Genomic DNA, 19,151 nt, shown 5'->3' with positions numbered 1-19,151 from the left:
CAGATTAAAAACAACAAGACGGCACGATTGGCAAGCGAGGACCGTGAGGCGGTGGGCGGTGGGCGGTGACGTCAGGGGCACGAAGCAGCTTTCCCCAGATTTGCCCAGATTTACCCAGTTTTTTACCTAATCCGGCAGCCGGAGCCAAGCGGAGACAAACTTTGGTTTTGAGGTACGGTACAATTCATACGCTGTTGAGAGAGGGGAACCGAAATCAAACCAAAAAAAGAAAAAAAAGGAACGACACCGTTACAATTGCGAATGGGGACATTCATTGGGATTGGGGGATTTTCCCTGATACGAGATCTTCGCTTGCCTCCTCGTCCACCCCCTCCCTCGCTCGACCATGGAGGAAATCGATCGTTCCCTTGTGTGTGTCACGTAAAATGAGCAAATGAGACCACCCCCTGTTTCCCTATCCTTGTTCGGGAGGAGGCAACAAAACGTAAAACTCGCAGCAGCAGAGTAACGTAAGTGTGAGCTCCCACGGATCATGGATCATCATCTGGTCGGATGATTCTGCAATTGACGGGACCAACCGGGGGTTGTCATTAGCCGGGGTCCCTCTTCCAAGGACTCAAGGACTTCAGAGATTCTCCAGATGAGAGGCCGAGGCCAGAACTGGGGATGCGTCCGTGCAACGCCAACCTTTAGTTTAGTCCAGCTGTTAGCCCAACCTGCTCCCGGTGAGCTCGACAGAGACACAACACGAAGGATACAATTGAATGAAGGGTAGGAAATGAAGGGAAACGAAGCTAATTTCTGCCCTTTCCCTCCCTGTGCTGGGGGGTTTTTAAATTGTCCCTAGCAACAACGCAAATAAGGAGATGACAGGATTTCAGCTGGCAGGTTAGCGGTTGTGAACTCCGTATTGGACCTTGAACTCCGTCCTGTACGGTACTAGTCTACTATACCCAGCTAGCAGCAGCAGCAGCAGCAGCAGCAGCAGCAAGCAGCAATCCTGCCTGTTTCCCTCTTCCTCCCCCGCCACCCACCTTGTATTTCTCCCCGCACGTCACCATCACCTCCTCCTGGGGATTTTCTTTTCTTTCTCTTCTTCTTTTTTTTTCTTCTTTACCTCTTTACTCTTCTCTCTCTGCATTGCTACCCCTCCTCCTCCCCCCCACCCCCTCCCCAATCTACCACTAAGAGAGTGTTGACGTGAGTTCAAGTAGCTCATCGTCGGATTCTCTTTCTCTTCAGCTTATCGCTCGAGCTTCCTCCGCACCCGCTTTATTGCACCCACACAGCTCTTTCGGCGCACCATGGCGAGCGAAGACAACGGTCAAGATCCTCCCAAGCGAGATGTTCGCAACCACCTGCTCTTTGAGATCGCAACTGAGGTCGCCAATCGTGTGGGAGGTATCTACTCCGTCCTCAAGTCTAAAGCTCCCGTCACCACCGCCGAGTATGGTGAACGATACACCTTGATCGGACCGCTCAACCGAGCCTCCGCAGCTGTTGAGGTCGAGGAACTGACTCCTTCGAACCCTCGATTGATTGAAACAATCCAGTCCATGAAAGAGCGTGGCATTGAGATTGTCTATGGCCGCTGGCTGATTGAAGGTGCCCCTCGGGTGCTACTCATTGACACTTCAACCGGTTATAAGTACTTGGACGAGTGGAAGGGAGACCTGTGGAATACGGCCGGAATCCCCTCTCCCGCAGGTGATACCGAGACGAATGAGACCATTGTGTTTGGCTACTTGGTAGCATGGTTCCTGGGTGAAGTACGCGATAGAGAAATCTCCCGAGTATAGCGCAAAGTGCTAACCAGGTGTCCCAGTTCATCGCACACGAACGTCGCAAAGCAGTTGTGGCTCATTTCCACGAGTGGCTTGCTGGTGTTGCCCTTCCTCTGACGAAGCGGCGCCATATGGACCTAACCACGATCTTCACAACCCACGCCACATTGCTCGGTCGCTATCTCTGCGCAGGGTCAGTAGACTTCTACAACAACCTGCAGCACTTTGACGTCGATGCAGAGGCCGGTAAGCGCGGCATCTACCATCGATACTGTATCGAGCGGGCTGCAGCGCACACGGCCGATGTCTTCACGACCGTCTCTCACATCACTGCCTTTGAAAGCGAGCACCTGCTTAAGCGGAAGCCCGATGGTGTGCTACCGAACGGACTGAATGTGAAGAAGTTCTCAGCTGTCCATGAGTTCCAGAACCTGCACTCGCAATCGAAGGAGAAAATCAATGACTTCGTTCGTGGACATTTCTACGGCCACAACGACTTCGACCTCGACAACACTCTGTATGTCTTTACTGCCGGTCGCTATGAGTTCCGCAACAAAGGCGTGGATATGTTCATCGAAAGTCTGGCGCGTCTCAACCACCGCCTCAAGGCGGCCGGATCAAAGACAACAGTCGTCGCCTTCATCATCATGCCTGCTCAGACTTCGTCACTCACGGTGGAGTCGCTGAAGGGCCAAGCTGTCGTGAAGTCGCTTCGGGAGACCATCCATAACATCGAGCAGGGCATTGGCAAGCGCATGTATGAGCGCTCCTTGGCATGGAAAGAGGGCGACAACATGCCGGATGAGAAGGACTTGATTACCAGTCAGGACCGCGTCCTTTTGCGCCGTCGGCTTTTCGCCATGAAGCGCCACGGCCTGCCACCTATCGTTACCCACAATATGGTTAATGACCATGAAGACCCGATTCTAAACCAGATCCGTCGGGTGCAATTATTTAACCACTCGTCAGACCGAGTCAAGGTGGTCTTCCATCCTGAGTTCCTGAACTCTTCAAACCCAGTGCTCCCGCTTGACTATGATGACTTTGTGCGCGGAACCCACCTTGGAGTTTTCCCTTCTTATTACGAGCCGTGGGGATATACTCCTGCCGAATGTACGGTGATGGGAGTTCCTAGCATCACCACCAACCTTTCTGGTTTCGGGTGCTACATGGAGGAATTGATCGAGAACTCGTCCGACTACGGTATCTATATCGTGGACCGCCGCATGAAAGGGGTGGATGACTCTGTGAACCAGCTTACGGACTTTATGTTGAACTTCACTCAAAAAAGCCGGCGACAACGGATCAACCAGAGAAACCGGACCGAGAGATTGAGCGATCTTTTGGATTGGAAGCGGATGGGTCTGGAGTACGTCAAGGCCCGGCAGCTTGCTCTGCGTAGAGGTGTGTATTTTTCCTTGTACTTGTTCACTCACTATTGGATACTGATCAGCGTGTGCAGCTTACCCTTCGTCATTTGGAAACGGAGAGGATGTTTACGATATCATCGGAGGCACAGAGCAGAAGATCTCGCGTCCCCTCTCTGTTCCTGGGTCGCCAAGAGACCGGTCCGGCATGATGACCCCGGGAGATTTTGCCTCCCTCCAGGAGGTCAAGGAAGGCCTCAGCACGGAGGACTATGTTGCCTGGCGACTTCCGTAAGTTGAGCCCTGATACCCTTAGAGATGTAGTCGCTGACCCAGTTTCCATGCACAGGACCAGCGAGGAAGAAGAGCCAGATGACCACTACTTCCCTCTCACTCTCCGAACGAAGAAAGCCACCGATCGGCCTGCCTCCCCGCTCGACCGGCTTTCGTTGAATGGAGACGCATGATCGATTGTCTATACGATACCAACAGACACCCAAGTACTTACTTCCTTTATGTGGAACACATCATTCTGTAGTTGCTGCATTTTGTGCCCGTCCTTTGCCTTCGTCCCAGCATGCTTGCAGTTTTGACTATTGCCGACTCGTCTTGATTCGTAGGTCCTGAATACAGCGCATCGTTCCGGTTGCCGTGTGACATTATAGCCTGGCTGTTTCTGCGGTCTTGCTCCATTAGTTTGGTTCTTTTCACTCCCTTGTTTAATATTGATATGTTCCCTCTCCTTCGCCTGCCTTGAATGTACATCCTCTCTACTTAGTCACTTAACAGATTGGAGATTAGATACTTCGAATGCATTGAACCATTCGGTCCATAGCCAGTATCTTCCTGGAAGCACTTGACGGTAGACGTGAGGAGAGAAATGCGCAGGGATTGTAGTCCGAGACCGGAGGGATGTGAGTTCACAGTGGTGATTTCCCTCGAGACGCCAAGAAGTTGAGTCATTTAATGGATTGATGGACAGAGACAGAGAGAGTTGTGGTGCGGGTCTTCGGAGCGGGGAGCTGCGAGAGGATCAACACCAGCCAGGATCCTGGAGACATTGGGAGGTCCAGCCCAATTAGACTTTGGGATTATCGCTGATGAGCGGAGAATCTGCGCTTCGGTGAGAGGGTAGTGGTACGTTAGTGAGTGGCAGAGAAGTGAAAGTACAGTACGTACTGTACATGTGATGGTGGTGGGGGGTTCCACATCTCCCCCTCCCTCCCTCCCCTCCCTCCTACTTATACTTCCGTTCCCCTCTCTCTTCCCTCTCTCTTCCCTCTCTCTTCCTCTTCTCTTCTGTCTTTCATCCTTCTCATTCCAATCTTCGAAACCTCAATCCAGTCTCCGATTCCACCGTACACTATCGTCCGGTACGACTCACAATGAAGCTACGCAATCAGGATGACTTTCCGAGTCTTCTCGCTAGGGGTTCAGACGGATCAAGGTATCGTACTAGTATAATGGCAGTCACAGCTCGCGCATGACAGGTGTTCGACTCGAGTTTCTGTCCTCATCTCCGGATCGGTGGTGTATCTTCCTCTGGCTCTGCGGCTGTCTTGCCAATTTGCTGTCAAGGCACTTTGCAAGAGAGCCCAGCAGTGGAATACACGTCACCCTGACCCACGATGAGGGCAGACACTCGGTCGTTCTGAGATTATACTGTCATAACTTGATCTAGATAATACTAGCGAAAGGACATGCGTGGCATTGATTGTTCCATCCCCCTATACGCAAGATGGAAAGGGGAGCTCCGTCTCCCCATTGCTGACAATGTCCAGTACTTTGATCTTGACTTGAACTCTGTGCCAAGATGTCTACTGACAAGATCACCTTCCTGACCAACTGGTACGCATTGATAATTCTTACGGGTAGCCGTACATGTGGGATCCCTGCTAAAACTATTGTGTTTCAAGGCACGCGACCCCGTACCACGCCCCCCTTTACCTTGCGCAGAGCAAAGGCTTCTTCAAGGAAGAGGGCCTCAAGGTTGCTCTGCTCGAGCCCAATGATCCCTCCGATGTCACCGAGATTATCGGCAGTGGTAAGGTAGACATGGGCTTCAAGGCCATGATCCACACTCTGGCCGTATGTGCTCCCTGGGTCAACAGCTTGTGCTGGTTGCTAACCGTTGAGATCAGGCCAAAGCTCGCAACTTCCCTGTCACCTCGATCGGCTCTCTCCTCGATGAGCCGTTCACTGGAGTCATTTACCTCAAGGGGAGCGGGATCACCGAAGACTTCCGCTCTCTGAAGGGTAAGAGAATTGGTTATGTCGGCGAGTTTGGCAAGGTGCGTACAGGACAGGCCACCCCTCCCTTGCCCTACGCTGACCGGTAGTCATAGATCCAAATCGATGAGCTGACCAAGTACTACGGCATGACGGCGGATGACTACACCGCTGTGCGCTGCGGCATGAACGTGACCAAAGCAATCATCGAGGGCACAATCGACGCGGGGATTGGTCTCGAGAACGTGCAGATGGTCGAATTGGCCGACTGGCTGGCGAGCCAGAACCGACCGCGCACCGACGTGCAGATGCTGCGCATCGATCAGCTCGCGGAGCTCGGCTGTTGCTGCTTCTGCTCCATCTTGTACATCGCCAATGACGCCTTCCTGGCTGCCAACGGCGAGCGCGTTCGCAAGTTCATGAATGCTGTCAAGCGTGCCACCGAGTATGTCCTCGCTGAGCCCGCCCAGGCCTTCGAGGAGTACGTCGCCATGAAGCCCATCATGGGCACCCCGGTCAACCGGCAGATTTTCGAGCGGTCGTTCGCGTACTTCAGCCGCGACCTCAAGAACGTCCAGCGCGACTGGAACAAGGTCACCAACTACGGCAAGCGATTGGGAATCTTGGACGCGGACTTCCAGGCGAACTACACCAATGAGTTCCTGTCCTGGGATCTGGATGCCGATTCCACCGATCCGCTGGGCGATCAGAAGCGCATGGCTGAGTTGCAGAAGGAGGTGGCTGATCAGGGCGGTTTCCGCCGGCTGCAGGTGGCCTCTGCTTGAGTTCGTCGTCTGGCGGAACGGGGAAATTATTGCCTGTGAGCACCGAATCTCACTGCCATTGACATCATGAGGCTAGCGGTCTCAGCTAGCTATGCACTCGTTACGAAATGAATAACTATCGAGCATTGCCTCTTTTCCACACTTCGCAGGAGAAGTGTAGTCGGTCACCTAATTCACGTAGTGATTGTGCAACCATCATACCATATACGTACTATGCTCTATTGAACCTAATAGAAAGCCGCTCAAACATTGCTTGCCAAGTCCAAACGGCAACCCGATAAATCACACCAGCTTCGTGGGTATCAATTCCTGCTTCGATATTCTTCACCCTCTCTGTCCGATAGAGGGCCTACCCGGTGCTGTCCCAACAAAGACGAGAGTTCCACCCCCTCCCCACCTTCAACATCGCTCAAACGTCCCTCGTCCTCCGCGTCCCAGCGTTTCGAACGCCGGAAACCTCCGCGCTTCCGATCATCCACACGACGGAGCGCAGTCCTCCGGAACAGAACTCCGAACCGGCGTAAGAGGCAGACCCCGACAACGAGCACCAGCGCACAACCCAAGAGCCCAGCCACAGCTACCCTCTCCCTAGTGCCAAACCGCCCCAGACCATAGTCATCACCTTCCTCAGTCCCAGAGACCACAACCGCCTCCTCAGCCGCAGGATCCCAGCGCGCCAGCTTGGACGCGCTCAGCACATGGCCCGAGGCATTCAGCGCCAGCACGCGGAGATACCTGTATTCCCTTGCATCCTCCGGAATAGGGATGACAGTTTCAAACCCCACCTTCGGCACGGTCGTGACTCTCGCCAAGGCCGCGGCACTCCCACCCTCTCCCCCTGATTCCAGATTCCCCTGCTGCTGCTGCTGCTGCTGCTGCTGCTGCCCAGCAGAAGCATCATCCGTCCCCTCCAGCCCCCAGGCTACCACCTCCGTAGCCCCATTCCAACTCGCTGCGGCCCGATACCTATACACCTCAAAATCCGGACGGGAGCGCGGGGCCCCGCGCCAGGGGTGCTTGAAGACGCGGTAGGAGAGGATATTGCCCAGCCCAAACTCGCGCTGCGGGCCGAAGTGCACCTGGCAGAGGGGCTCGCCCTCGCGGGAGAACTCGGTCCACGCCGCGTTCCACCCGTAGCCGACCAGCACGTTGCCGTTGGCCAGGAGCTGCAGGCTGCCCTGGCTCTGGCTGCTGAGGGCTTGGTCCGGGGTGTTCCAGTACTCGTGGCGGAGGCGGACAGTGAGGTCGGTCTGGTTGACGTCCAGGTACAGGCCGCGGGAGGTGCGGGCGGGGGCGCCGACGCCGCGGGAGGCGTTGTCGAAGAGCGTGATGGCGGTGTCGTTGTCGCGGAAGCGGGCGTGGTGTTGCCAGGTGAAGTTCGTGGCGGGGCCTGACTCTGCTGACTCTGCTATCGGTGATGCAGCAGCAGCAGCAGCAGGCAAAGAGACATCGGTAAAGTTATTCCTCTTTCCGCCCAGCCGCCAGAGGATCTCGCCGGTGCGCCCGTCGACGTAGCTCAGACAGTTGGTATACCGCGCCGAAACCAAGTAATTGCCGCGGCGGTCCTTGTCGACGCTGTTGATGTGGAAGAAATCCCAGGGCTCGGCCGCGGAGACGCCCTGCCCGGCCTCGCGGCCGCGCACGACGTCCTCGAAGGCGAAATGCTCCGAGGCGCGCCACTCGAACAGCAGCCGGCCCGTCGCGATGTCCAGCTCCTGGAACGTCCCCTCCCAGATCCAGCCGTCCACGGGGCCTGCCTGCCCGGTCTCATCGGGCACCCGCGAGAGGTCGGCGCGCCGCCGGTCGTAGCTGGTCAGGAGGGCCGTGTCGTCGCGCGTGATGTGGAACTCGTGCAGGTCGCCGGGGCGATTCCGCGCCGCCGGGAAGGTATACGCTTCTTGATACGAGGAGTCTAGCTTTATTGCTGGCAAGAATTGCCATGCGCGGAGATATTTAGATATTCGTCTCACGTCTTGGTCCTCCCCCGGAAGAATCACTCAAATCTATCTAAGAGACAAGGTAGGCGAGACAAGGGAAGGCAGCCAAAGTATACATACCATGAAATACGTGCCCCGCCCATGCCCAACATCGGCATCGCTTCCTACCCAGAAGGTCAGATAGTCCTGGCCCCGGTACCGCTGTACGTCCACGTTGTACGTCTGCCCGTACGCCCTCGTCCAGACGAGGTGGCCGCCGTGGTCGAGGATCATGGGCCCCGGCCGGTGGACGCTGGCGCCCCGCGGCGCGAGCAGGTAATATTCTCCGGCATCCTGGCACCGCGGGCTCGTCTGCACCCAGTTCACGGCCAGCCCGATCGCCGTGGTCGATCGGTACAGCTCCGTGGGCCAGGAGCCCATGCGGCCTTGGTCGTAGAGTTGCGATTGGTTGTAGGGGCCTTCATCTGCGAGGATGCATGGTAGAAATAGGAGGGGGGTTAGGATGAGGGAGAAGAAGAGGCCCGGCGTCAATGTTAACGTCATCGTCATCGCTAGGACGGACAGCTACACATTGAGTTGCGGGGCGGGTGGTGTAGTATGTTAGAGTATGCGTAGTCGCATTTCCAGACGGTTTTGGAGTCAGAAGTCAGAATAGGTGCTCAAAAAGTCGGAGTGCGAACTCGAGGCGGATCTGGATCTTCATAAAGAACTGGCGGAAGATCCACATTGTGGCCGCCGGTGGTTGAAAATCTGTTGGCTGCCATCCGTGCCCCGAGGATAGGGGGGGCAAGGGCCCACTTGGTTTGGAGTGATAGCGATATGTATCATACTCATCGTGTAAAAAGGTGTCAACAGCATGGGTGAAGGATGCATGATGGTGTGGTCCACGCGTGGGAAATGAGTGGTTGCCGTTGGGCAATGCGTCTCTCCACGGGATGTGTGACTGGTCGTTGGCTTTTCTGGTTGAGGTGATGACGAATCCCTATCGAGAATAATAATCCCACTCTCCTCACGTGAGGCTGTTGCTCATGAGATGCGTTCTATTTTGAATCGGTGTCGGGAGACGGGTCTGGCCAAGCCAGTGTACGAGTTGACACTGGGTTTGGTTTGTTCTGTTCCGCTGGCATGTCCTCCATTGCTATAGATCCGAGCGTCTGTACTCGGCAGAAACCAAGCAGACTACAAACAATCATCCGGGTAAATCACAATGTATGCTGTATTTTCTCTGGTAGTTCAGCTAATCTATCTCAGATGGGGTATGTATGCACTAATTAAAAGATAGACAGAAGAAGTGTCGCCATGATGAAAGGGGGTATCGTTCGTCCGACCGTTTACTTGCTACGCTTGTAGATCTTGGACAGGAAGGCCTCGAAGACCTCCTTCTTCAAGCCCTCGGCCTCGTTGATGCTGTCGATCTTGCCGCGGAGCTCGCCCACCACCTTCTCCTCGTACTCCAGGTAGACCTTCTCCAGGTCGAGCTCCTTGTACAGCGCCTTGACCTTGGCCTCCTGCTCGCTGTCCTTGCGACCGTACGCGGCGTCGAGCACCTTGCGCTGCTCCGCGGTGCACCGCTGGATGGCCTGGTTCACCAGCCAGGAGCACTTGTTGTCCTGGATGTCGGTGCCGATCTTGCCAATGACGGCCGGGTCGCCGTAGGCGTCGAGGTAGTCGTCCTGGACCTGGAAGTACTGCCCCAGAGGGATCAGGATGTCGTGGGCCTGGCGGAGGTTCTCGGGGGTCGCCAGCTGGAGGTAGTGCAGGGCCAGCGCCACGGGGAGGTAGAAGCTGTAGTAGGCGGTCTTGTAGGTGACGATGAACATGTACTTCTCCATGGAGAAGTTGTCCAGGTTGACATTGTCCTCAGGGGCGGTGATCAGATCGCACAGCTGGCCCAGCTCGGTCTGGTAGGTGATCTCGTGGAACAGCTCGACGAGGTCAATGTAGGCGGGGTGGGAGCGGAAGTATTTCTTCAGGATGATGTAGATGCCGGACTCGAGCAGGAAGGCGTCGTTGATCGCGATCAGGCCGACCCCGTCGTGGCGGTACCAGCAGGGCTGGCCACGGCGGGTGATGGAGCTGTCCATGATGTCGTCGCTGACCAGAAAGAAAGCCTGGAGCAGCTCCGTGAGCCAGCCGAGCATGCTCAGGTGCTTGAACTGCTCCTCGCTCAGGGGCTGCTTCAGGAGCGCCAGAGCGGTGTCGGGGACGGAAAGACCGCGATTGAGTTTTCCCCCAGGAACATTGACGTTGAGGTTCTATGCGCGAAGCAGCGACAGGATTGAGTGAGTCTCCTGCAATCCATTACGAGATGAGGGAGATTTTCGGCCGGACGACATACCTTCTCAAACCATTCCAGCGCATTCTGGGGCAGGTTGTACTGCTTCGCCGAGTTCAGGAGATCTTCGCGAATTGTGGGGAAGATAGCCTCGAAGGAGGCACGGCTGGTGGTGGAAGGCATTGTGCGAAAGTATCACTGTGAACAGCGAGCGAGGAGGGAAGGGGAGAGAAGAAGAAAGTCAACAACGATAGTTGAACAGTGGGGGGGGGAGGAGGGGAGAGAGAGGGGGGAGGGGGAAGGGAAATCGACAAAGCGGTAGCCAGCCAGCCAGCCAGCCAAGAAAGATCATTGCCCCATACAATTATGGATTATGGATAAATTATTGTTTTTCGACGCCCCGCTGTTTGCCGTGTTTGTTACTGCTTGCTCAAACAGGAAATCCAGTTACTGCCGGGCCCCATTCCAGTCCAGCTCCTGCTGCATACATTTATGGGGTGCGAAAGCATTGCGAGGTGTGTGTTTTTGGTTGCTCTTCGTCGCGATATTACCGACTCCGAGCCTCATTTCTCACGGATTCTCACTGTCGCCCGGTCAGTTTGCACGCGTGACAATCGCTCCCCGTACCCTTGACCGCGGGTTGGTCAAGCTCTCCGAAGCTCAATCAAAACAGCCTTGTGCAATGGCCCTTGCGCATTACTAGATTCAGAAACCCTTTGCCCATCTACTTCCCGGAACGCGCAACACATCGATCACTCCAACTGCGTTCGCGCGCAGGATCCTGACCGCCAGATGGCTGCTCAATTCACAGAGGAGAACATCAAGGAGCTGAAGTTCCGACTCGAGGATGCGGCGAGCAAGTGCTCCGAACGATGCCTCTACCAATCAGCAAAATGGTACCGTCGCCAACTGCATCCTCGTCAGCCCACGCGATTTAGGAAAGCTAACAGGAATGTCAGGGCTGCGGAGATGCTCGATTCCCTCGTCCCAATCGACCAGTATGAAACGGATCCCGATTCACCGATGGACCAGCCCGATGCTCCTCCGAAGGCCCAGAACCCCTACCTCCGGACCCAGGATTCCATAGAAGCGGCGCTCGAGGCGCAAGAGTCTTACAAATATCTCCTGGCGAAGTCATACTTTGACACCCGCGAATACGACCGCTGTGCCGCCGTCTTCTTACCTCCGACTATATCCCCCATCCCTCTCGCGACTGCGTCGCCCAACGCGAAACATCGACAGTCGTTGACTCCGCAGAAGGGCAAATCGAAGGCGTCGCCGTTCGCAGGGGTGAAGGACCATGGTGCAACCAGGAATCCCTACCCTCGGCTCAGCCAGAAATCCCTGTTCCTCGCCTTGTATGCGAAGTACCTGGCCGGCGAGAAGCGCAAGGATGAGGAGACGGAGATGGTACTGGGTCCTGCGGATGGAGGCTCCACAGTCAACCGGGAGTTGCCAGATCTGGCTCGAGGGCTAGAAGGATGGTTTACTGAGCGACGGGAGAAGGGGCTAGAAGGTCGGAACCAGGGTTGGTTGGAATACCTTTACGGTGTCATACTCCTCAAGGGGCGGAATGAGGATGAGGCCAAAAAGTGGTTGATCCGGAGCGTGCACTTGAACCCCTTTCACTGGGGCTCGTGGCAAGAATTGAACGACTTGCTGGCCAGCACGGAAGACGTACGCATACCCCACCAGCTACATCAGACATATTGATTGCTAACCACCGTGTGGGCAGTTGAAACAAGTTGTCGACCTTCTCCCACAAAACATCATGACTCTCATATTCCACGTATACTGCAGCCAAGAGCTATACCAGGCCACAGATGATACGTACCAGGCTCTGTCCGAGCTGGAGACGATCTTCCCAACGAGCGCATTCCTCAAGACCCAAAGAGCACTCCTCTACTACCACTCGAAAGGTGAGATTGCTTCGCGCGGGAGGCTTCCCTAAAAACTAACCGATATCCACAGACTTCGAAGCAGCATCGCACATCTTCACCGACATACTCATCACCTCACCCCACCGCCTCGACAGCCTTGACCATTACTCCAACATCCTCTATGTCATGGGCGAGCGCCCGCAGCTCGCCTTCGTCGCCCAAGTCGCGACCGCGACCGACAAATTCCGTCCCGAGACGTGCTGCGTCGTCGGAAACTACTACTCGCTCAAATCCGAGCACGAAAAAGCAGTCATGTACTTCCGCCGCGCGCTGACCCTCGACCGGAATTTCCTCTCCGCCTGGACCCTCATGGGCCACGAGTACATCGAGATGAAGAACACGCACGCCGCGATCGAGTCCTACCGGCGGGCCGTCGACGTGAACCGCAAAGACTACCGCGCCTGGTACGGGTTGGGCCAAGCCTACGAAGTTCTCGACATGTCCTTCTACGCGCTGTTCTACTACCAACGCGCCGCCGCCCTGCGGCCCTACGACCCGAAGATGTGGCAGGCTGTGGGATCGTGCTACGCCAAGATGGGCCGCATCGAGCAGAGCATCAAGGCCCTGAAACGCGCCCTCGTGGCCGGCTCATACTACGCCGAGGACTCTTCTTCCCAGGTCGGCAGCGGGCCTGCCCGCAAGATCCTCGATCCGGAGACGTTGCATCAGATTGCCACGCTCTACGAGCGCCTGGGCGACGAGGAGGAAGCCGCCGCGTACATGGAGCTCACCCTGCAACAGGAGTCCGGGCAGGTCGTCCAAGAGGAGGAGGAGGAGGCCTCGTCCGACGACGATCAATCCGGCACGGATGTCCCATCCAGCTCGCGACGCACGCGCAAGTCGTCGAGGGACGAAGAGGAGGAGGATACCTGGCACGGCACGGGGGTCACCGCGACGACGTCCAAGGCGCGGCTGTGGCTCGCGCGGTGGGCGCTCCGCGGCGGGGATCTGGATCGCGCGGATCAGCTGGCCGGGGAATTGTGCCAGGATGGGGTGGAGGTGGAAGAGGCCAAGGCGTTGATGAGAGACGTTCGCGCCAGAAGGGAGGGTGGTTGATGCATACAAGATGAGGCGTCTCATACCCCTTCGAATTAGCCAGGCGTTTTTGTGGAAATAGTAGGTTGTATTGTATCTCTATCTATATCTGTATACGAACTAGACAAGCCAGTACCTTGGTCACTCGATTGATCGTTGTAGCTTGTATGACATCTCAATTTGACGCAACGGTCTAGTGCCTTATGTCAATCTCATTTGACATCTCCATGCCAATCTATACGAAACAGCCAGACAGCGCAACAACATACATGCTGGCCTTAATTGAAGAAAGGGCGGTGCAGGACGGCTGAGGGAAAACAGAGTTCGCCTTCGTCAACACGCACCACCGAGTGGGGTCACTGCGAACAGCCCGCTCAGCGGAAGCAGCTCCCGTCTATTGAAGCTGATCGTAGCCTTGACATCGACGTCTCTACGTATCCCTCGCCCACGCCCCTCCGCTGCTCTTCGATGGCAGTACGTCGGGCTTGTATCAAGACCGGAATGCAAAGTACGCTCCCTAGTCCCGCCAAGATCCCACTTCACGCACGCATAGAAGTACCGTCTCCCGATCGACTCCCAGGCGTGACGGAGGCCGAGCCTGGCGTCGTCGGGGCTGATGTCGAGGTTCAGGAAGCTTCGGTCGAGGACAAAGATTTTGCCCGTTAGAGGGTGGGTCGTGCTTCTGGTTTGCAGGGCGCGGGTGATGCGTTTGCTGAGTTCGAAGAGGAGGTGTCCGAGGGTGGATTCGCTGCCGGTCAAAATGACGATTCCAAGGCGTGGGGATGGTGTTGTCGTCTTTGGCGTGTGTGTCAGCAGGATATCCAGGAACTCGGCAAGGGTTTGGGTGTGGTGCTCCGCGTTGGAGGGTGGATGGGGTTGCTGGGGGGTTGTGTGGTTGCTGGACGTTGGTGTGATATATATGGGGATGTTCAGGAGTAGGGATGCGAGAGGTTGACTTGATTTGGGAGGACGGTTATCACCTGTTTCGGGGTAGCTAGATATCTGCGGTGGTGCAGGTGAGCTGTTGCATTGTCCGGTGCTAAGGAACTCAGTATCGGCCTGGCTTGTAACTAGGCCAGGCTGTCGAGGCTGAGGAAACGGCTTGTCTCCGTGTTCAGAACTGGGATTGCGATTTGCATATTCTCGCTGGCGGGAGGTATGAGTCGACAGGTTGTCATTTTTGGTCAAAGGATTCTGTCGAGCAGGATTATCTGCAGCTGACTGAGCTGGATCCACAGATCCTTCTCTGTATATAGGTATGGTACGGTTGTTTGGACAAATCGAAGCATTTGGCGACTTTAGCAGCGTGGTTGATATTTCTAAGGCTCTGGAAGCAGGTGACGGCACATTCGGGGAGTCGCTTGAGGGAATGGCAGCGGTGGTGTCGGTCCCTGACCTCAATGTAGAGCCTTGACTCGAAGACATGCTTCCAGACCGTGTATTTGAGACATGATGTGCTGATCCAGTTCCAAGTTTCACGCGCTTGGACCACTCGCTTCGCTCTTCGTCCATGTCCTCCGTGGGAAAAGCTCGGGCATCTTCGGCGAGTTGTTGCAGCTCAGCATATGATGCCGCATCCTCAAGAGCCCTGTCCCAGTGGATCTTGGTGATCCTCGGGAAGCGAAGCGCGAAATATCCGGCATTGGATGGTTTCTCGAACCCACTGCCCAGTATCTCGACGATGAAGGGAGTCTTGAACACGACTTCCATTCTGATGGCGACATTTGTTCCATAATGAAGTGAGAACCCGTGGTCAGACTCGGCATTGCAGGCTTGAAACTCGCCAAACTGATTGAGGATCTGCATGTTCTTCAAACTCATGCCATTGCGGCCAAGCACATCCACAACCTTAAATTTAGGAGAAACGTTGAACTGCGCAACTGCATCTTTGTTGGTGAGACAGCCGACGTAGAACTCCGTCCATAGCAGTTTCCTAACTTGATGTAGGGCTGTCGCATCTTGCGGATTGTATCTCGCGCCGATGATTGCAAGGTCAACCGTATCACCCAACCCCGGTATATAATCCTTCTTGAGCTTGATCCAGCGGCCGAACGTGTTGTTCTGATGGGTTGAGAAAATGGTAAAGTAGGGGTCCTCGCATCCTTTGAGTACAAAACCCTCCCACCGCTGTGCAATTCCCTTGGAGAAGATGCTCTCCAGTCGTGCTTGGCCGTCATGTCGCGAGAAATCCACTACTTGTTGTTCAGCAATATCTGCACGCCCGGGAATAACCTGTATAGTATCCTTGAGCAGTAGACGTCGTTCCCGATGCGGCCGCCTTAAACATATATTATCATCGAGAAGCAGAATGTCGAAGAACACCATCATCAGATGTTCATGGGGTTGCGGTCTGGCTGCAGTTAGCAACAGACTTGTGGGTGATATCCAATTGCCAAACTCACAAGGAATCGCTTTCAGTACCAATGAAGGTACCGGAACGAGATATAAATTTACGCAGCTTATGGAAATCCATGATCTTGCGGTGTTTATCACTCCAGACGACTAGTTCGCCTTCAAGAATGCACCTTTGGGAGACCTTACACCCAGGGGCTCCTAATTTCAAGGAGTCTTTGATGACCTGGTGGATACCTACCCTGTCCACAGTAGAATCTTTACCACGTTTAGAGAATATTTGTATGGAATTAGGGCCCAATGTGAGGTTGATATGTACTTGACAGTATTCACCATCGTACTTCCTTTCAATACTCATTCGACGGCGATTGACCATGCGACAGCAGTGCTTGATGCTCCGCGCCTTGTGGTATTCCGGCCGACCAATCTTGACTCCGACCCTAGGATTGAGATGTTGCAAGGCCAGATAAGCCAGGTCCTTGGCCAAGCCAGGGTCTGGGTGTGGCGGGAAATGGCGTATGGGGTCGGAGCGGAGCATGCTGAGCGCACCTTCGAATGTGTCTTGGAAGAGAAGGAGAGGCGGAAAGAGGAAGTGGAAGCTCCGCAACGTCAAAGGTAGAGGGAATACGACAGGGTAATAGCCCTTGAGGATCATCCGCGTTAACCACTTTGCATCTCTGCTCCTTAGTCGCCTGAAGAGAGAGCCTAAAGCCTGCTCGACGTCAACCGCGGTGTGCTGCTTCCGCACTCGAGGGCCGGAGAATCGGCAACGGGCAGCGATACTGTTCAATGCAGAGTCAATCTCCTCTACCGTTACCTCTCGACCGGGGTCAAGATCGTTCTCTGCCTGCCGCATTACATTCTCGACACATTGGCCGAGGTCGAGTCCGCTGGACACACGCCAGCGCTCGAGCTCTTCCCGTCTGGAGGACCCAAGAAGTAAGCATCGCGCTATGATCCTCGCCAGCGAGGTTTCTTGCAGCCAGTAGACCCGGTCTGGCCGTTTCTCGGGAAACATGCAGGACAACAGGGCCAGAAGATCAGTGTCGGGGCCACGTATCTGTCTCCCATGCCGGCAAAACCACCGGGTCACGGCCCGCACATCAGGATTGAAAGCTCGCGCCTCATGTGTCGCCTTCAAGATCCTGTTGGCCTCGAGAGTGGAGAGAAGATCGCACAAATGAGCGAATTTGAACCCCATCAATTAGACGAACGGACGCGTCTGCTGCTGCGAACATTGAGACACCGCTTCCTAGAGGTGCCCAGAGCTTCAAATACACGAGGCCGCATTGACACGATAGAAGATTGAAGGGTCAAAGGATCATGGCAGGGACAATTGAATCTATCTGCAAAGCAAGGGTTCGAGAAAGGTCAGATAAGACCCAGGGAGACGCGTCGATGGATCGTGAAGCCACGTGATCCGAACCAGATTTGGGCTTAATTAGTGGACAATGTTTCTCACCTACTTGTGGAGTGAACACTAGGTTGGACAGCAGAGAAGCTCGGATTATGCTCATGAAATCTTCGCATAGAATACATACTGTGCAGAGCCGTGGGAGCTTCTGCGATTGACTGATCAATTCTAACCAACAATGATACCAGTGGTCCAGGTGACAACCATGAACAACAAGAAAAAGAAAACACCGCCGAACTCCAGGCTTTTCAAAGTAAAGCAACAAGACAATTAGACGAGACCATGTGTTGGAAGAGAAGAACTGAGAAACGCCGATTACAAGATACCTTGTTTCTGGAGATCAAGGTAGATCCTCTCCGGCATCACGTTTCCTTCCGCATCCTCCATCTGCACCACGTTGTCACGGTTGTCTCTGTCCTTCTTACGGTCCTTTTCAAGCTTCTCCCATAGTCGCAATGCCTCATCAATCCGAGTGATCTCACGGAAGAGATTGGTGTTCGACGTGATGCCCAAACACTTCAGGCCGAAGATATGCGGGGCCTCGGAAAAGTGCTTGTCGAAAGCGCGACGGCCCATGTATACGAAGTTTCCGCAGATTTCGCATTGGTATTCCACACCAAGACCGTGCAACTTGTAAAGCCAGTAAGGGATAGGTTTTCCATCCCAGGCAAGTGGCAGTTTGAGAGGGTTGTAGATTCGATCGTCGCCTTCGTCGTCAGATTGGTCGTTTCCACGATCTCCACCGGTGTATTCGGATTCGTTCAGTAGCGCTTCAAGCTCCATTTGACGTTCCCTTTCAGTCATGCCCTGCTTGCGCTCAACGTTGATCTTGGTCGCCTCACGCTCTGCGCTAAGGACTTGTGTAAGGGACCTGACGCGATGTTCCCTCTCTGCCACCGCGCGTTCCTTCAATCTGTGGGCACCTGGGATCCTGCTGCCAGCAGCTGGCGCGGGTCTGTCCCCGGAATCACCAGCAGCCTTACGAGCCTCAGCAGCACGGATATGCTTCTTGCCCGTCAAGTGGTTCTTGTAGACATTCTCATTCTTGAACTCTCTCTCGCAATCAGCACACCAGATGCCTTCCCCGGACCCTTCAGTCTTCGGGCCCTGGGTGCCATTCTCTGCCTTCTCCTCCGTCCAGCCCGGAACCTCATTCGCCGACCATTGTTTCTCGAATTCGTCGTCGAAGCTAGCAAAGAGCTTGCTGAGATCTTGTAGCGGTCTAACCTTCTTGATGAAGCTTTCCAGGTAACTCGCGAGCCCGCCGACGTACTTGAAGTATCTATCTGAGATCTTGTTGCTGCGCTTGATCGGCAATTGCGGGGGTGTAAACGCATCGAAGATGTCGAGGTATTGGACGTACGAAAGTCTCTTCACACCGGGGAGATTCAGGTAGTCCTCGTGCATGGTCGTGAGGTCCAAAAACTGCCCGTAGCTTTCCTCGCCGGTGAACAGATTGTCAACTTCCATTCCGGTCGTCTCACCCTCGCCAAGCTGACGGCGCTTGTAAGCCCGCTCAAGGTTCTCGACCGGTTCATTGGGGTAGCGCTTGTGGAAGCCCTTGATTTCGTCCAGCTGTCGGTAAAACTCCTCGAACTGATCGCCGGTCGAGATAGATTGGATCTCCTTATTGCGCGCGCTATCGGTGTCCTTGTAAATGTCCAGCAGTCTCTTGGACTGTTCCTCTATGCGGTTGAGAAAGTGCGAGACCTCGTGGTCACGGTTCAGGCGGTCGCGTAGCTATATAGACGAGCGATTATTAGCATCTGCGGTGACTGTAACAACGGAGCGCTCACGTACATTACGGGGCTCTTCAGCCACGCGGTCGGCAATGGCCTGCTCCAACCGCTCCAGGTCCTCATGGATAAATCTCTGTTCTTCAAGAATCATGTTGAAAGCGCGCACGGGGTGTCCGTTCGTCTATGCGATGTAATAATCACCCCAGTTTGGAGGATGTTACGCCGCTCTATCGGCGCCACCCATGAGAGCTTTGCGGGCGAATTGCAGTCACGTGGCGCGGGCGGTGAGTCCTCGATCGCCGCGAAAAGTCGCGAGCTCCGGCCACTCCACCA

The 19,151-nt window shown here is 55.0% G+C and overlaps 7 protein-coding genes across 7 annotated transcripts; 3 read left to right on the top strand and 4 right to left on the bottom strand.

Moving 5' to 3' along the window:
* The first annotated feature begins 1,115 nt into the window (after positions 1 to 1,115).
* Positions 1,116 to 3,975, top strand: BO82DRAFT_359595 (glycogen [starch] synthase). The gene is made up of 4 exons (XM_025636613.1): positions 1,116 to 1,730; positions 1,787 to 3,149; positions 3,208 to 3,403; positions 3,462 to 3,975. The coding sequence occupies exons 1-4, from the start codon at positions 1,266 to 1,268 to the stop codon at positions 3,577 to 3,579; spliced, it is 2,142 nt and encodes a 713-aa protein (XP_025486142.1). The 5' UTR covers positions 1,116 to 1,265; the 3' UTR covers positions 3,580 to 3,975.
* A 748-nt stretch (positions 3,976 to 4,723) lies between these two features.
* BO82DRAFT_220731 (NMT1/THI5 family protein) lies at positions 4,724 to 6,509 on the top strand. The gene is made up of 4 exons (XM_025630773.1): positions 4,724 to 4,960; positions 5,029 to 5,200; positions 5,254 to 5,403; positions 5,458 to 6,509. Exons 1-4 carry the CDS (start codon positions 4,926 to 4,928, stop codon positions 6,124 to 6,126), a joined length of 1,026 nt encoding a protein of 341 aa, XP_025486141.1. The 5' UTR covers positions 4,724 to 4,925; the 3' UTR covers positions 6,127 to 6,509.
* On the bottom strand, positions 6,378 to 8,937 carry BO82DRAFT_348197 (arylsulfotransferase family protein). Its single transcript, XM_025633818.1, has 3 exons — positions 8,184 to 8,937; positions 7,575 to 8,042; positions 6,378 to 7,529 (listed from the first exon to the last, which is right to left on the bottom strand). Exons 1-3 carry the CDS (start codon positions 8,610 to 8,612, stop codon positions 6,429 to 6,431), a joined length of 1,998 nt encoding a protein of 665 aa, XP_025486140.1. The 5' UTR covers positions 8,613 to 8,937; the 3' UTR covers positions 6,378 to 6,428.
* Positions 8,938 to 9,266: 329 nt separating this feature from the next.
* Positions 9,267 to 10,603, bottom strand: erg20 (bifunctional (2E,6E)-farnesyl diphosphate synthase/dimethylallyltranstransferase). The gene is made up of 2 exons (XM_025633817.1): positions 10,402 to 10,603; positions 9,267 to 10,318 (listed from the first exon to the last, which is right to left on the bottom strand). Exons 1-2 carry the CDS (start codon positions 10,519 to 10,521, stop codon positions 9,395 to 9,397), a joined length of 1,044 nt encoding a protein of 347 aa, XP_025486139.1. The 5' UTR covers positions 10,522 to 10,603; the 3' UTR covers positions 9,267 to 9,394.
* Positions 10,604 to 10,935: 332 nt separating this feature from the next.
* BO82DRAFT_322950 (anaphase promoting complex subunit CDC23) lies at positions 10,936 to 13,447 on the top strand. Its single transcript, XM_025632780.1, has 4 exons — positions 10,936 to 11,234; positions 11,298 to 12,015; positions 12,074 to 12,257; positions 12,310 to 13,447. The coding sequence occupies exons 1-4, from the start codon at positions 11,131 to 11,133 to the stop codon at positions 13,332 to 13,334; spliced, it is 2,031 nt and encodes a 676-aa protein (XP_025486138.1). The 5' UTR covers positions 10,936 to 11,130; the 3' UTR covers positions 13,335 to 13,447.
* Positions 13,448 to 13,525: 78 nt separating this feature from the next.
* BO82DRAFT_387667 (ATP dependent DNA ligase domain protein) lies at positions 13,526 to 16,988 on the bottom strand (the record flags this gene model as incomplete). The annotated part of the gene is made up of 7 exons (XM_025638324.1): positions 16,844 to 16,988; positions 16,414 to 16,810; positions 15,716 to 16,377; positions 14,710 to 15,663; positions 14,579 to 14,673; positions 13,826 to 14,539; positions 13,526 to 13,548 (listed from the first exon to the last, which is right to left on the bottom strand). Exons 1-7 carry the CDS (start codon positions 16,864 to 16,866, stop codon positions 13,526 to 13,528), a joined length of 2,868 nt encoding a protein of 955 aa, XP_025486137.1. The 5' UTR covers positions 16,867 to 16,988.
* Positions 16,989 to 17,154: 166 nt separating this feature from the next.
* Positions 17,155 to 19,026, bottom strand: BO82DRAFT_387666 (SF3a splicing factor complex subunit PRP9). The gene is made up of 2 exons (XM_025638323.1): positions 18,880 to 19,026; positions 17,155 to 18,819 (listed from the first exon to the last, which is right to left on the bottom strand). The coding sequence occupies exons 1-2, from the start codon at positions 18,967 to 18,969 to the stop codon at positions 17,395 to 17,397; spliced, it is 1,515 nt and encodes a 504-aa protein (XP_025486136.1). The 5' UTR covers positions 18,970 to 19,026; the 3' UTR covers positions 17,155 to 17,394.
* Positions 19,027 to 19,151: the final 125 nt, after the last annotated feature.

Source organism: Aspergillus uvarum (genome assembly GCF_003184745.1).
Source record: "Aspergillus uvarum CBS 121591 unplaced genomic scaffold BO82scaffold_99, whole genome shotgun sequence".
NCBI lineage: Eukaryota > Fungi > Ascomycota > Eurotiomycetes > Eurotiales > Aspergillaceae > Aspergillus > Aspergillus uvarum.
The sequence above is the reverse complement of the archived record's forward strand: the minus strand, read 5'-3'. Positions and strand labels throughout refer to the sequence as shown.

Excerpts from the sequence above, each read along its gene's own strand:
- erg20 (XM_025633817.1), bottom strand. The coding sequence starts at position 10,521 with ATGCCTTCCACCACCAGCCGTGCCTCCTTCGAGGCTATCTTCCCCACA. Across the intron at positions 10,319-10,401 it reads CGCTGGAATGGTTTGAGAAG|AACCTCAACGTCAATGTTCC; the intron begins GTATGTCGTCCG and ends CTTCGCGCATAG.
- BO82DRAFT_220731 (XM_025630773.1), top strand. The coding sequence starts at position 4,926 with ATGTCTACTGACAAGATCACCTTCCTGACCAACTG. Across the intron at positions 4,961-5,028 it reads ATCACCTTCCTGACCAACTG|GCACGCGACCCCGTACCACG; the intron begins GTACGCATTGAT and ends TTGTGTTTCAAG. Across the intron at positions 5,201-5,253 it reads CCATGATCCACACTCTGGCC|GCCAAAGCTCGCAACTTCCC; the intron begins GTATGTGCTCCC and ends CGTTGAGATCAG.
- BO82DRAFT_322950 (XM_025632780.1), top strand. The coding sequence starts at position 11,131 with ATGGCTGCTCAATTCACAGAGGAGAACATCAAGGAGCTGAAGTTCCGA. Across the intron at positions 12,016-12,073 it reads TGCTGGCCAGCACGGAAGAC|TTGAAACAAGTTGTCGACCT; the intron begins GTACGCATACCC and ends CCGTGTGGGCAG. Across the intron at positions 12,258-12,309 it reads CCTCTACTACCACTCGAAAG|ACTTCGAAGCAGCATCGCAC; the intron begins GTGAGATTGCTT and ends CGATATCCACAG.
- BO82DRAFT_348197 (XM_025633818.1), bottom strand. The coding sequence starts at position 8,612 with ATGACGATGACGTTAACATTGACGCCGGGCCTCTTCTTCTCCCTCATC. Across the intron at positions 8,043-8,183 it reads GGCGGGGCACGTATTTCATG|CTAGACTCCTCGTATCAAGA; the intron begins GTATGTATACTT and ends CCAGCAATAAAG. Across the intron at positions 7,530-7,574 it reads AGAGGAATAACTTTACCGAT|TCAGCAGAGTCAGGCCCCGC; the intron begins GTCTCTTTGCCT and ends CCGATAGCAGAG.
- BO82DRAFT_387666 (XM_025638323.1), bottom strand. The coding sequence starts at position 18,969 with ATGATTCTTGAAGAACAGAGATTTATCCATGAGGACCTGGAGCGGTTG. Across the intron at positions 18,820-18,879 it reads TGGCTGAAGAGCCCCGTAAT|CTACGCGACCGCCTGAACCG; the intron begins GTACGTGAGCGC and ends TCGTCTATATAG.
- BO82DRAFT_359595 (XM_025636613.1), top strand. The coding sequence starts at position 1,266 with ATGGCGAGCGAAGACAACGGTCAAGATCCTCCCAAGCGAGATGTTCGC. Across the intron at positions 1,731-1,786 it reads TAGCATGGTTCCTGGGTGAA|TTCATCGCACACGAACGTCG; the intron begins GTACGCGATAGA and ends CAGGTGTCCCAG. Across the intron at positions 3,404-3,461 it reads TATGTTGCCTGGCGACTTCC|GACCAGCGAGGAAGAAGAGC; the intron begins GTAAGTTGAGCC and ends TTCCATGCACAG.